This window comes from Protopterus annectens, chromosome 3.part0 (genome assembly GCF_019279795.1).
Source record: "Protopterus annectens isolate FY-2018-M chromosome 3.part0, PAN1.0, whole genome shotgun sequence".
NCBI lineage: Eukaryota > Metazoa > Chordata > Ceratodontiformes > Protopteridae > Protopterus > Protopterus annectens.
This window is the reverse complement of record NC_056731.1, coordinates 1909495422-1909508024: the sequence shown is the minus strand read 5'-3', so window position 1 is coordinate 1909508024 and position 12603 is coordinate 1909495422. Positions and strand designations below refer to the sequence as shown.

The window sequence follows — 12603 nt, the reverse complement described above, 5'->3', positions numbered from 1 at the left end:
TAGAATTTGTACCTCTGGGATACTATGTTGAGGACCCATCTGTCTTTGGTGATGGAGGTCCAGTTTTTTGCATGGTGGGCAAGTTTTCCTCCTAGGGGCACGAGCAATTGGGCAGAGGTGAGGAGAGGAGTTGAGAAGTCATTGTGAATTATTTCTGTAAGGGGGTGGCTTAGTACTCCCTGTTTTAGAAGTAGAGTTACTCCATTGCTTAAATCTCTGCATACCCTGAGACTGTAATCTGGGGAGGGGGTCTGTTTCCCCTGGGCCTAGTTTGAGATGGCCTAGAGAGGGCTGGAAAGGACCAATGTTTCGAGGGGCAATGTCTACTGAATCTTGGAGGCTGCACTTGCAAAAAATCTTTGTCTGCATAGACTTAGCCTCTTCTTCCATGTTTTTTAGAACCTCTTCTGCTTTGGTGCCAAACAGATTGTCCTTGCTCAAAGGAGCTTCCAGTAATTTTAACTTGACATAGTCTGGCAAGGTCTGATCCTTAAGCCAAGCATGCCTTCTAAGTACAGAACCTGTGACTGCTGCCCTGCAAAATGCTTCTAGGGCGTCAAACCCACACTGCAGGGTATGCTTGCTGACTTGGCTTGCAGAATGCATTAACTCCTGCAATTCTTTATTTTCTGCACAGTCAGGAAAGGTAGATCATTTTTGCTTAATAAGTTTCATAGTATGTTGTTGGAATTTCAGCATGTGGAACTGGCAATTCACTGCCCTAATGGCGAGAGTTGCAGAGGTGTATACTATTTTACCCCATCTGTCTAAAGCTCTGGAATCCCTGTGCGAAGGGGTGGGTTTCTTAGCTTAGTTGCTTTTATGCCTTTAGGCCCTTGGGAGATGACCTCTGGGTCAGCAGTAGGATTTTTGAAAAGAAATTTGACAGAGTCAGGGACTCTGTAGTACCGGTCTGGTTTCCTTGGAGCAGGGGGTAAAGTATCAGGAGTTAGACTGGATTCCATAAAAACATAATCAACAACATCCAAAACCAGAGGGACAGCTAAGGACCTATGCTGTGGCAAACCTAAAAATTCCCTGAGTCTCTTTTTGGACTGAAGATAATCCTGGCATTCCCAGTGGAAATGCTCTATTAAAGTATGAAGGGTTTCACCAAAAGAAAAATCCTCTGGAGGGGAAGCAAAAGGAATGGATTCCTCTGCATCTGAATCCTCATAAGCAGATAAAGGCATGTCTTCACATTCAGAAACCTCAGAGTCATCGGACTCCTGTTCAGTTAAAGCTACCGGGGACAGGTCTCTTTCTCTTAGCTGGGGAAGGCTGGCTTCCCCTAATCAGCATGATCAGGTCTTCGTCTGCCATTTTAAGCATTTGAGATTGTGGTAAGGAAGCAGGTGCTTGAGTTTGGGTCATTGATTTTTTAGGCATAGCTTGTACTCTTGGCCTTAGAAACTCGGTAGTTTAGACAGAACTGAAGATGCAAAAGAAGTTGTTGGTTTGTGTCGAATATCGGTAATGCGAAGAACTTTCTCTGAAGGCGGTGCCTGCACAGCGGCTCCAGACCCATCCAAGGTAAAGACATCCGCAGGTCCCCTAGTCAAAGAAGAGTCACACAGCATACCGGACTCCGAACGGGTCTCAGTAGAGGCCTGCAAATCCATCTAAGTGGACATCAGGGGCTGCAAAAGTGCCTCACTGAGTACCAGCAAACTGGCGACTAGCTTAACGGAAACATCATCGGCAGTTTTGGACCTTTGCGGTCTGTCTCTGTCTTTATCCTTATGTTTTTTTCGGAAGATCGGTAGACGGATGGCTTACCGAAGCCATTTTGGAATATGAAGAAAGAGCATGAAAGTATTTAGCTACAATAAGGGCCCGATGATCAATAGTTCGGGCATTAAACAAAGCACAAAACCGATAGTGAGGTACGTCGTGGTCTGGGCCTAAACAGATGACGCAGTAGCAATGAAAATCTCGGAGTGGTATTTGCTTTCCACAGGCGAGACAATGGTTAACTTTTTCTGATATCGGTTAGAGCAACAAAAAAGGATCCCCAACGGGGTGCTTAGCTTTAGAAGACTTCAGGCTGATCCAATTTCAGAAAAGAAAACTCAGGTAGCGGCCAACCGGCACTTGTGCAAACTGCTTCTGCTTTGGGCTCCTCCACAAGAAAGACTGGTACAATGGTATCAGCTGCCTGTTTTTATACCCCTGACGTCAGTCCTGAGGTGACAGCAACCGACGCAGAAATACTAAGTCTCTGGTATTTGAGCCGAATGAGGGCTACCTGCAAGCAGACAACCCAAGTATGATGACTGCAACAGTGAAACACGAAGAACATCGGCCCACTGATTTTTTTTCCCTGGGAAAAAAAAATCAAGTGTTCCGTGGCTTCACTATTTTTGTATTTCGAACATTTGGGTTCAATATTACAATGTTTGGACTCCTGTGAGTTTGACGTTGTAAAACAGACCCAACAACAGCACGGTGGCCAGTACACCCGTATAATGTCATCAGCTTGGTTCTCAGTCATTCCTGAGAGAAAGGTTTGCCCACTCAAAAACATCAACTGGTCTAAGTGACTCCATATTAGGGAATGAACTGAAAAAAAAATACATAGGTGATTAACCCTGGATCAGTGCTTGTTTTTCCTGATTTAAAGTCCTTAGGCACTGTGCTTACCCTGGTAGATCTTACCCATTTCAGAGTGGAATCTGTTTTACATTCTGGAAACTAAAGGAGCCCGAGGACAAAACCTTAGGAAAGGTCTTCATTTCTCATGCTTTTTCCAAGAAAAAGGAAAATAGTACTGTTGTTCAGTAATTGACTGCAAAAGCTTTTAGTTGGAATATGACAGACAAATACTGGTGGTGTGACAGGTCACAAGAAAAAATAGAACCCAGACCATTTTATTAGAAAGATCAATGAAAAATCATGGATAACTGTACTGTCAACACAATAAAGAGATGAAGACAAAGACGTCAACCAGCCAAAAATAGCAAATAAATCAAGTTGCTCAATAAGGAAATAATGTTTCATGCAAGCTAAAGACAGTTTGAACACTAAACAAGTGGCATGAGATAACTGGAACTCAAGCGCATCCCCTCCCCCCACATACACACCAAAAGTGCATTGTATGATATGAACAAAGGGAGAGTAGTACTAGAGAAATTAAAAAAAAAAAAAAAAGGAGAAAAAGAACACATCAGCAAAACTCTATGCAACTTTATAAAGTACAGTTTTGTACCTACCATAAATGTAGATGTTCGAAGATCCACATTGCTGCAGTCCTTACACTTGGGTAGTCCGCTGTCCTCGGTCGGCCCGAATATCAAAGTATTAGGCTGACGTCGGTCAAGGCGCTTAAGACTGACATCAGGACGCCAGGGTACAAATGCGCATGACCGACGTCATATCCTCAGTCTTTTCTTGCCCCAGATGTCAGAAGACCCTAAACAGAAAGGTCAAAACCAAAAGACAGCAAAAAACAACCAACCACCCTTGTACTAACCATATGTACAAAATATACAATATTCACAATATGTACAACCCAAACCACACAACCGCCTCTAACTACAGAGGGGAAGGAGGGAGGGTAAATTGGACTGCAGCAATGTGGATCTTGAACATCTACATTTATGGTAGGTACAAAACTGTACTATGTTCTTCATCTCACATTGCTGCAGTCCTTACACTTGGGTAGAATCCCAAAGCAGAGATAAGGGAGGATGGCAAAACTATAAAGCAGTAGGAGCTGCCAAAATGCCCTGTAAAATTGCAGTGGCAAAACCAGCCCTCGATTTAGAGTAAAGTGGAAGGTGATAATGCTTAGAGAAAGTATGCACTGAACTCCAAGTAGCTGCCTCCAAAATATCTTTAGTTGCCACCCCCCTTAAAAAAGCTGTAGAAGTGGCAGTAGCCCTAGTGGAATGAGGCCTAATCCCAGCTGGAATCTCCTTACCATGATGGGAATAACAGAAAGCAATACAAAACCCAATCCACTTAGAAATAGTTTGTTTTGACACAGGCTTGCCCTGAGAACCCAAAGCAAAAGAAACAAATAACTGCTGAGACTGCCTGAACCCTTTAGTTCTGCTCAAATAATATCGCAACTGTCTGTGTATATCCAAAGTGTGCAAAATCTTTTCCCCTTTATTTTGGGGGTTTGCATAAAAAGTAGGCAAATGAATAGTTTGGTTTAAAGCCACACTAGAAACCACTTTAGGCATAAAGGAAGGATTAGTACGCAAAGATACCCTATCCTTATGGAAAATTAAGAAAGGCTCAACTGCCATAAGGGCCTGTAATTCAGAAACCCTTCTCGCAGAGGTAATGGCCAACAAAAAAGCAGTCTTCCATGATAAATATTTCAACTCAGCAGTAGCTGCAGGCTCAAAAGGTTGTAGAGTGAGTTTCTCCAACACAAAATTGAGATCCCAAGCAGGAGTAGGAGCTCTCCGTGGGGGTCTTATATTCTTTGCCCCTCTAAGGAATTGCTTAAACAAAGGATGAGAAAACAATGGTGGGTCACAGTCATAGTGTGCAGAAATTGCTGCAGCATGAACCTTAATAGAAGAGAAGGACAAACCTTTGTCCAGTAACTCAGTAAGATATTGAAGAGCCACACTTAAATTAGGCTTAGAAACATCAAATTCCTTTGCTGTACTCCAAAATAAAAATCTCTTCCATTTATCTGCGTACACTTTCCTTGTACTAGGCCTTCTGGCCTCCAAAATAACATTCAAAACTTGCTGTGGAAGCTGAGACCCTCCAGGGTTCAAAACAGAATATGCCAGGCTGTCAGGTGAAGAGAGTGAAGTTTGACATTGAGTAAATGACTGTTCTCCTGAGACAGCAGGTGTGGAATCGAAGGCAAAGGCCATGGAGGCTCCCGTGCACCAGACTTCTCAGTAATGGGTACCAGTGCTGTCGAGGCCAATCTGGAGCTATTAAAATCATCTTTGGCTTGTCCTGTCTGACCTTCAGGAGTACCTTTGGGAGGAGAGGCAGAGGTGGAAAGGCATACACATGAAGATTGTTCCAATTGAATGAAAGAGCATCCACTTTCCAAGCTGTGGGATGAAACCTTTTGTGCAAAACTTTGGCAGCTGGTAGTTTAGTGGAGAAGCGAACAGATCTATGTCTGGAGTTCCCCATAACACTGTCAATTTCTGAAATACATGAGGATCCAATTTCCACTGTGGGGATCCATAATTTGCCTGCTCAACACATCTGCTAAGGAGTTCTGTGCTCGGCAGAAACCTTGCCTGAAGATTTAGCTGTAAACTGAGAGCCGTCTCCCACAAAATCATTGCTTGTCTGCATAGAGGATAAGAATGTGTTCCCCTTGCTTGTTGATGTACCACATGACAGTTGTGTTGTCTGTTAGAATCAACACCTGCCCTGGAAGAAGTAAATCCTTGAAAGCTATTAATGCAAATTGGACTGCTAACATCTCCTTCAAGTTGATATGTAGATGTTGAAGTCTGGCAGGCCACGTGTCTTGTACCCACTTTCCATTTAGATGAGCTCCCAAGCTTTGTCTGAGGCATCTGTCGTTAGAATCTGACTCGCCTCTGGCCGGGTCACAGAGAGTCCCTTGTTTAGGTGACATTCCTGAGCCCACCACAAAAATTCCTTTTGAATGCAAGGTATTATCTGAATGACAGTGTCCATATCTTGGCAGTGCTGTGTCCATACATTTTTGAGATACCATTGTAGCTTCCTCATATGCAGTTTGGCATTGGGAAGTACCAGAATACAAGATGCCATGAACCCCAAGGCTTGAAGGACTGTCCTTGCAGTCAGCCTGGACTGATGAGACAATTGATGGAAGTAAAGAGAAAGATTCTTTTGTTTGTCCGGGGTCAAAAAGGCCATCTGGGATGCTGTATTCAGTCTCATGCCCAGAAAGCACATGTCCTGAGAGGGTACTAGACTGGACTTTATTTCGTTCACAGAATACCCCAGGCATCTTAGCACTGCTATCACATATTGCAAATGATGAAGAAGTTCGTCCTGTCCTTGGGCCAGAATCAGGCAATCGTCCAAATAAGGATAGATCTGTATTCCTCTTAGCCTGAAGAAAGCTATCACTGGAGCCAGAACCTTCGTGAACACTCTGGGCAGTAGATAAGCCAAAGGGCAATGCAGAGAACTGATAATGAGAAGTCCCAGCCAAAACGCAGATACTTCCTGCAACTTAGCCTGATAGGAACATGAAGGTAAGCCTCCTTGAGATCCAGAGTCACCATCCAGTGATCTTTGCCCAGCAGAGGTAAAAGCTGTTGTAACGTCAACATTTTGAACTTGGGAATGTCCAGATAAGTGTTGAGGATAGATAAATCCAAAATTGGTCTCCACGTGTTCCCCTTCTTTGGTACTAGGAACAGGCGAGAATAAAATCCTAGGCCCACTTCTGGCAGAGGGACCGGTTGTATGGCCCCTATTTGGAGCAGCAGAGAAATTTGTTTGTGAGCCTCTAGTCTTTGCTGAGGAGGAACGTCCGGCATGCCTTTGAAAGGAGGCAAGGTAAGGAAATAAAACCTGTAACCTTGGTGTATGATATCCAATACCCATCTGTCTTGGGTAATCAAACTCCAATTTCCCCTGAAGAGTGCCAACCTTCCTCCCAAAGGTGCTGCCAGGCAAGAAGGATCTGGCAGCTTAAAAGGTAGGTCATTGGGCCTGTTTACGAAAGGACTGGCCCCTGCCCTCACCTGAAGATTGTGCAGGAGAACTCCCTGTTCTAGGTCTGAAAGAGCTCTGAGCTCTGCCCCTACCACGTCTAGATCTACCCCTAGACTGTGAATCATAAGAAGGGTACGTCCACCCCTTAGCAGGCCAATTCCTACTAAACTTCGGAGGCTGGACTTGCAAAAAATCTTTAACAGTCTGCATAGACTTAGCCTTGTCTTCCATTTTCTTCAAGACTGACTCCACAGGTGAACCAAACAACATATCAGACTGTAAAGGAGCATCCAAAATCCTTGTCTTAACATGTTCAGATAAATTCTGATCCCTCAGCCAGGCGTGCCTGCGAAGAACTGACCCAGTGGCAGCCACCCTAGACTAGGCCTGTACAGCATCAAAACCACATTGTAAAGAATGCTTACCCACCTGTTCAGAGACATGTACCAAATCCTGTAATTCCTTACAGTCAATGCCTTCCGCCAGAGCATCTACCTTAGACTTCAGTTGAGAAAGAAGATAGTTTTGATATTTCAACATGTGAAACTGGCAATTCAAAGCCCTCATAGCTAAGGTGGAAGAAGTATAGACTTTCTTTCCCCATCTATCCAAAGCTCTGGCCTCTTTATCTTGAGGAACCGGATTTTTTACAACAGAGGCCTTGACACCCTTAGGTCCCTGACTAACAGTTTCTGGGTCCGCCCTAGGACTCTTATAAAGATATTTATGAGCCTCAGGCACCCTATAATACCTATCCGGTTTAACAGGAGCAGGAGGCAAAGAATCAGGATTAAGTGAAGCCTCCGCAAACACATCTTCCACAACATCCAGAACAGGAGGTATAGCCAAAGGCCTATGCTGGGGTAAAAACAAAAATTCCCTAAGCCTTTTCCTGGAATCAGAGAAGTCCTGACCTTCCCACTTAAAATGTTCCCTCATTGAATGAAGAGTCTCTGAAAAGAAAAATCCTCTGGAGGAGAAGCAGAAGGAGTCGAATCATCTGCATCAGAATCAGAATAAGGAGAGTACTCCTGCAAGTCTTCAGCCGAAGACTCTGAAACATCTGAAGCCTGCTCAAAACTCCCCAACTCTGGTTCCACCCTAGGCCTCTTATCTGGAGGGCAAAGAACCTCTAATCAAAGTAATTAAATCTTCTGCCATTTTAAGCATGTGCTTCTTGGGCACAGATCCTGAAGAACTAGGAGTGACACCAACAGAAGCTAAACCTGGCCTGCCTCTGGGAGAAGCCTTAGAAACAGAAGGAGAGGGCCTAACCACCCTAGGAAGGGAGGGAGTACAGTAACCTGAGAAGCCCCTTCAGCCTGACCTGCCTCCTGAGAGGCCACATCCTGCAATAACAAAGTCTCCCCTGGGGCTCCAGAGAAGCCTCCGCGGAACCACCGGTTCCACTGGCCTCTAAAGAACCGGCGTCCGTGCACGACTCTTCTTGCCTGGGTTTAGCTGCCTTGTCTTTGCACTTCTTGAAGAAGCGTCGGAGCATCCGGCGGCATCTTATAATTGCACCGCTTCCCAAAGACCAACCTGGCACAATCTAACCTTCGCAATAGTGCGCTTATTGAACCTAGCACAAAAGCGACACCCAACAACGTCGTGCTCAGGCTCCAAACAAGGAATACACAAAGTATGATAATCTCTATCGGTATCTGTTTCCCACAAGAAATACAGTTATTCACTTTTTCTGACATCCGGTAAACCACTGAGGCAAGAAAAACTAAAATATTCCCAACGGGTACTTAGCCAACTTTGACTCGGTCTGAAACTCCGAATTGAAAATTTCAGAGCGCCAACGGCACTTGCAACGCTGCTTCTGCATCGGACCATGCGGCAAAAAAGACTGAGGATATGACGTCGGTCATGCGCATTTGTACCCTGACGTCCTGATGTCAGTCTTAAGCGCCTTGACCGACGTCAGCCTAATACTTTGATATTCGGGCCGACCGAGGACAGCGGACTACCCAAGTGTAAGGACTACAGCAATGTGAGATGAAGAACATCTTTTGTTACCACCACTTTGAAGAAAATTCACCCACTGACAGTGTTTAATATTTAAGTGATGTACTGCTTCCTGCAAAGCAATGTGGAGTCCTTGATGAATACTTAACTTGTACATTCCAGGGTTTAGACAGAAAACATTTCAGTGGCTTTTTAAATGGTTCATGAAAAGACAAGGCATTAAGGAATCAGTGCTTCTTCTATTTAAAATTATCTGTAGGTAAATGGTACTCATCATTCTGGATACTGCAATCAAATACACAGGAGTACTGCACTTACTATTATGGTACTTCCATTACATTCAGTTCAGACATTATATAATCTACATGTACTATTAGCAAAAAAGTGTTGAAATTCTTACCATGGCAATAAACCGCCCAATAAAACAAAAATAAGAAAGATGATCGGGGTTGATTGTTGAAGCAGGGTTTATCTGAAGACAATAGTTGCTTTTGCCAGCATATTCAAACAGACAGTACATTGGATTTAGTACTTCATGGGAAAGCAGGAAAAACCATTCCCTAGGAAACAAATAGACATGTTGACAGCCACTAGTAGTTAATATTTTGCTCTTCTATAAGTGAGAAAATATTATTTGCCCTATAATGTTTGCATAAAGCTAATGGATTGTACTTTGTGTCAAACAATTCTTTGAACCTTTAGCTCCCAAATTCCCTCCTCTGTTGCCACAAGCTGTAGCACCATATTACTGAGTTAGGATGTACCGGGCCCAAGCTATACATTTCTGCCCTCATGGAACAAATACATAACCTCCACATGCCACAAATGAGAAATAACTTTATGAAAATTGTTCATATCACTTATGAACAAAATTGTAATGCTAGAAACAGGCCAACATACGCATTCTCACTCTGTATTAATAATGAAAGAATGCTGTTTTACAGTGATAACATTTGGTACTAAATGCTGCAAAATTCTGTGAGGTGCACAATCAGATGTACTATCACATTTCAAAGGAATTCTGAGATTACTCTTTTACAACACAGAAAAAATAGATGTTCAAAAATTTCTACACAGCTTTGAAATAATTGCAAAGGGATATACTTTGCTTCTGCATTCAGCACATCATGGCTAGGATGCTGTGCATGCTGCTGTCTTTCATGTGAAAACAATCTCACGTAAAACAAAAAACAAGTGTCAAATCTTAAGTAAAAACAAACAAAAGGGACTTTAAAATCCTGCTACATCAGCCATGATGTCTGTGCCCTTCCCAGCAAGCGTCTGGGAAAGGCACATAGACAGGTGGCACAATAATGAGTCAGAGTTGATATAAGACTGTTTTCAGCACTGCTGACACATTTATATTGCAATCGGAGGGTCTTCAGTTATTTTTGTGAAAATTCAGCAAAGTGTTATTTGCATGAAGTACATTTTAATTTATGCGGCTGCCGCCTATTTATAATTTCATGTTGCTAGTGTGTGCTATACAGGCTTTTGTTCTACTCCTTACAACAGTGTCTAGCTACAAAATGCAAGTAATGCCAATACCATGGCCTTATGATTGTCATTGCTGTACAAATGCCAAAGTTATTTCATAACACTTACTAAGAAGTTATGTACCTACCATAACGTTCCATGTTAGTTGTCTTCTCTCGCCTTCTTTCTTGCTGGATGGGTTCGGAGCTGATCCTCGGCTCCAACTCGGCCACTTACTAAAGCTCGAGAGCTAATTTTAAAAGCTCGAGGCAACCCTATATCCCATGATGCAAGGCGATGACTAATCAGATCTCGTTTGGTAGCTAAGGAAAATATGCAATACATTCCTCCAACTGGAGAGGAGGAGGAAGAGGTAATAATAGTAATAATGATAATAATAATAATCCCCCGAAAAAGATCAACCTAATCTAGTGACACTAGAAAGCTGATTAGTTGGAAAAATTGGAATAAGACTCTTAAGGGAAGAGGCACAAACTTCTCGGTCTGACCAGGATAAGGGGATGGTGTGCGGGACGCAAGAAAGAAGGCGAGAGAAGACAACTAACATTAACTTCTTAATGTTAAGTTGTCAATCTCGCCTTCATTCTTGCTGGATGGGACCGCGTCCCTAGCACCTCTATCCTGGGTGGCTCAATGGAACAGACTCTTGAGAACGGTGGAACCAAAATTCGCTCCGTCTCTGGAGGCCAAGTCTAATTTGTAATGTGAAACAAAGGTAAGAGGAGAGGCCCATGTGGCTGCTGCAAAAATAGTGTCTATTGGAAGTCTAGCCTGAAAAGCTGTAGATGTAGCTAGAGCTCTGGTAGAATGGGCTTTTGGCCTAGAAATCAACTTTACCTCTGAGCTGATAAATGCAAGTAATCACAGAAGACAGCCATCTAGATAGAGTTACCTTGGATACTGGAAGGCCTTTCCTCTTCTCTGCATAGGATAAAAACAGTTGATCAGATTTTCTAAAATGTTTGGTTCTGTCCAGATAATATCTGAGTTGGCGGTGAACATCAAGAAAATGTAGTTTTTGTTCCGCTCTATTAGAATAATTTGGGGAAAAAAACTGGAAGATCAATGGATTGATTTAAGTTCGTCTGCAATGCCACTTTGGGTAAGAAAGACGGATTAGTCCTTAGAGAAACTCTGTCTTTGTGGAAGATTAAGTAGGGAGGACGAATGCAGAGGGCAAGAAGATCAGATACTCTTCCTGGCAGAAGTAATGGCGACTAGAAAGAGTGTCTTCCAAGAAAGAAATTTCAATGAACAGGCAGCCGCAGGTTCGAAAGGGGGAAGAATCAAGAATGTTAAAATTAAATTTAGATCCCACTGTGGTGGGGGGTCTCTAATCAGAGGTTTAAGTAAAAAAATACCTCTAAGGAATGCCTTGCAAAGTTTATGTGACATAATGTTGTGGTCCAACAAGCCTATATGAAAATTTGAAATGGCTGCCAGCTGAACTTTTACTGTGGAGGAAGAAGATCCTGAAAGAAAAATCTTGGCTAGGAAGTCCAAGACCGAATGAATCGGAGCAGTATAGGGGTCTATATTCCTAGCTTTTGCCCAGAAGGAGAAACGTTGCCATTTACTAGTGTAAATCCTTCTGGTGGAAGATTTAAGGGAAGCTACTATGATATCCCGGACGGGATTAGAAATCATAGGAAGCCTGGCTAGGGATGGAAGCGGAGCAACCAAGCAGTGAGGTTGAGAGAAGGTATGGATTGGTGCAGCTGCACCGACTGGTGGGTCAGAAGATCTGGAACTGGGTCCAGATGCCATGGCTATACCAAAAGATAACGATGTAGGAATGGAAACCATATCTGTCAAGGCCAATAAGGGGCAATGAGAATCAACTTGACTCTCAAGGCGGTTGCTTTCTGAATTACTTGTGGTATCAGAGGAAAAGGAGTAAAGGCATAAAGAAGTCCCCGGGGCCAATCTTGGGTTAGAGCGTCTCTGGGGGGATGGCCTGGAAGGGGGAAGAGAGAGAAGAAGTCGGGGCATTTGCAGTTTTGAGGTGTAGCAAAAGGGTCGCAGCAAGGAAGGCCCCACTTCTGAAAAATCTCTTCTGTCACAGATTGTTTGAGAGACCACTCGTGAGGCATGAGAATAGCTCTGCTCAACCTGTCAGCTATGATGTTGGATTTCCCGGGGATAGGCGTTGCTAACAGAAACCGCTGAGAAGAGATTGTCCACTGCCAAACTCTGAGAGCCTCTCGACACAGTGGATAGGACTTGGTTCCACCCTGCTTGTTGATATACCACACTACGGACATATTGTCTGTTTGGACTACAATAGTTCCCAGGGGAAGAGAGTCATTGAGGGCTTGCAACGTTAAAAGCACTGTTCTCATCTCCAGGACATTTATGTGCAGGTGGCATTCGAAAGGTTGTCAAGTGCCATGGACCATCCTGCCCTGATAATGCCCCCCCCACCCGATCAGGGAGGCATCCGATGTAACCGTGGCGACCGGGGCGGGAGGAACAAAGGGT

At 43.6% G+C, this 12603-nt stretch overlaps 1 protein-coding gene across 1 annotated transcript in view; it reads right to left on the bottom strand.

The window, feature by feature from the left end:
• The window catches only part of WWP1 (WW domain containing E3 ubiquitin protein ligase 1), a 2386594-nt gene that overhangs the window by 768363 nt on the left and 1605628 nt on the right, over nucleotides 1-12603 (bottom strand). Inside the window, exon 19 of the mRNA XM_044065992.1 lies at nucleotides 9026-9185. Coding sequence (XP_043921927.1) covers nucleotides 9026-9185 — 160 coding nt within the window. The remainder of the gene's footprint in view (nucleotides 1-9025; nucleotides 9186-12603) is intronic.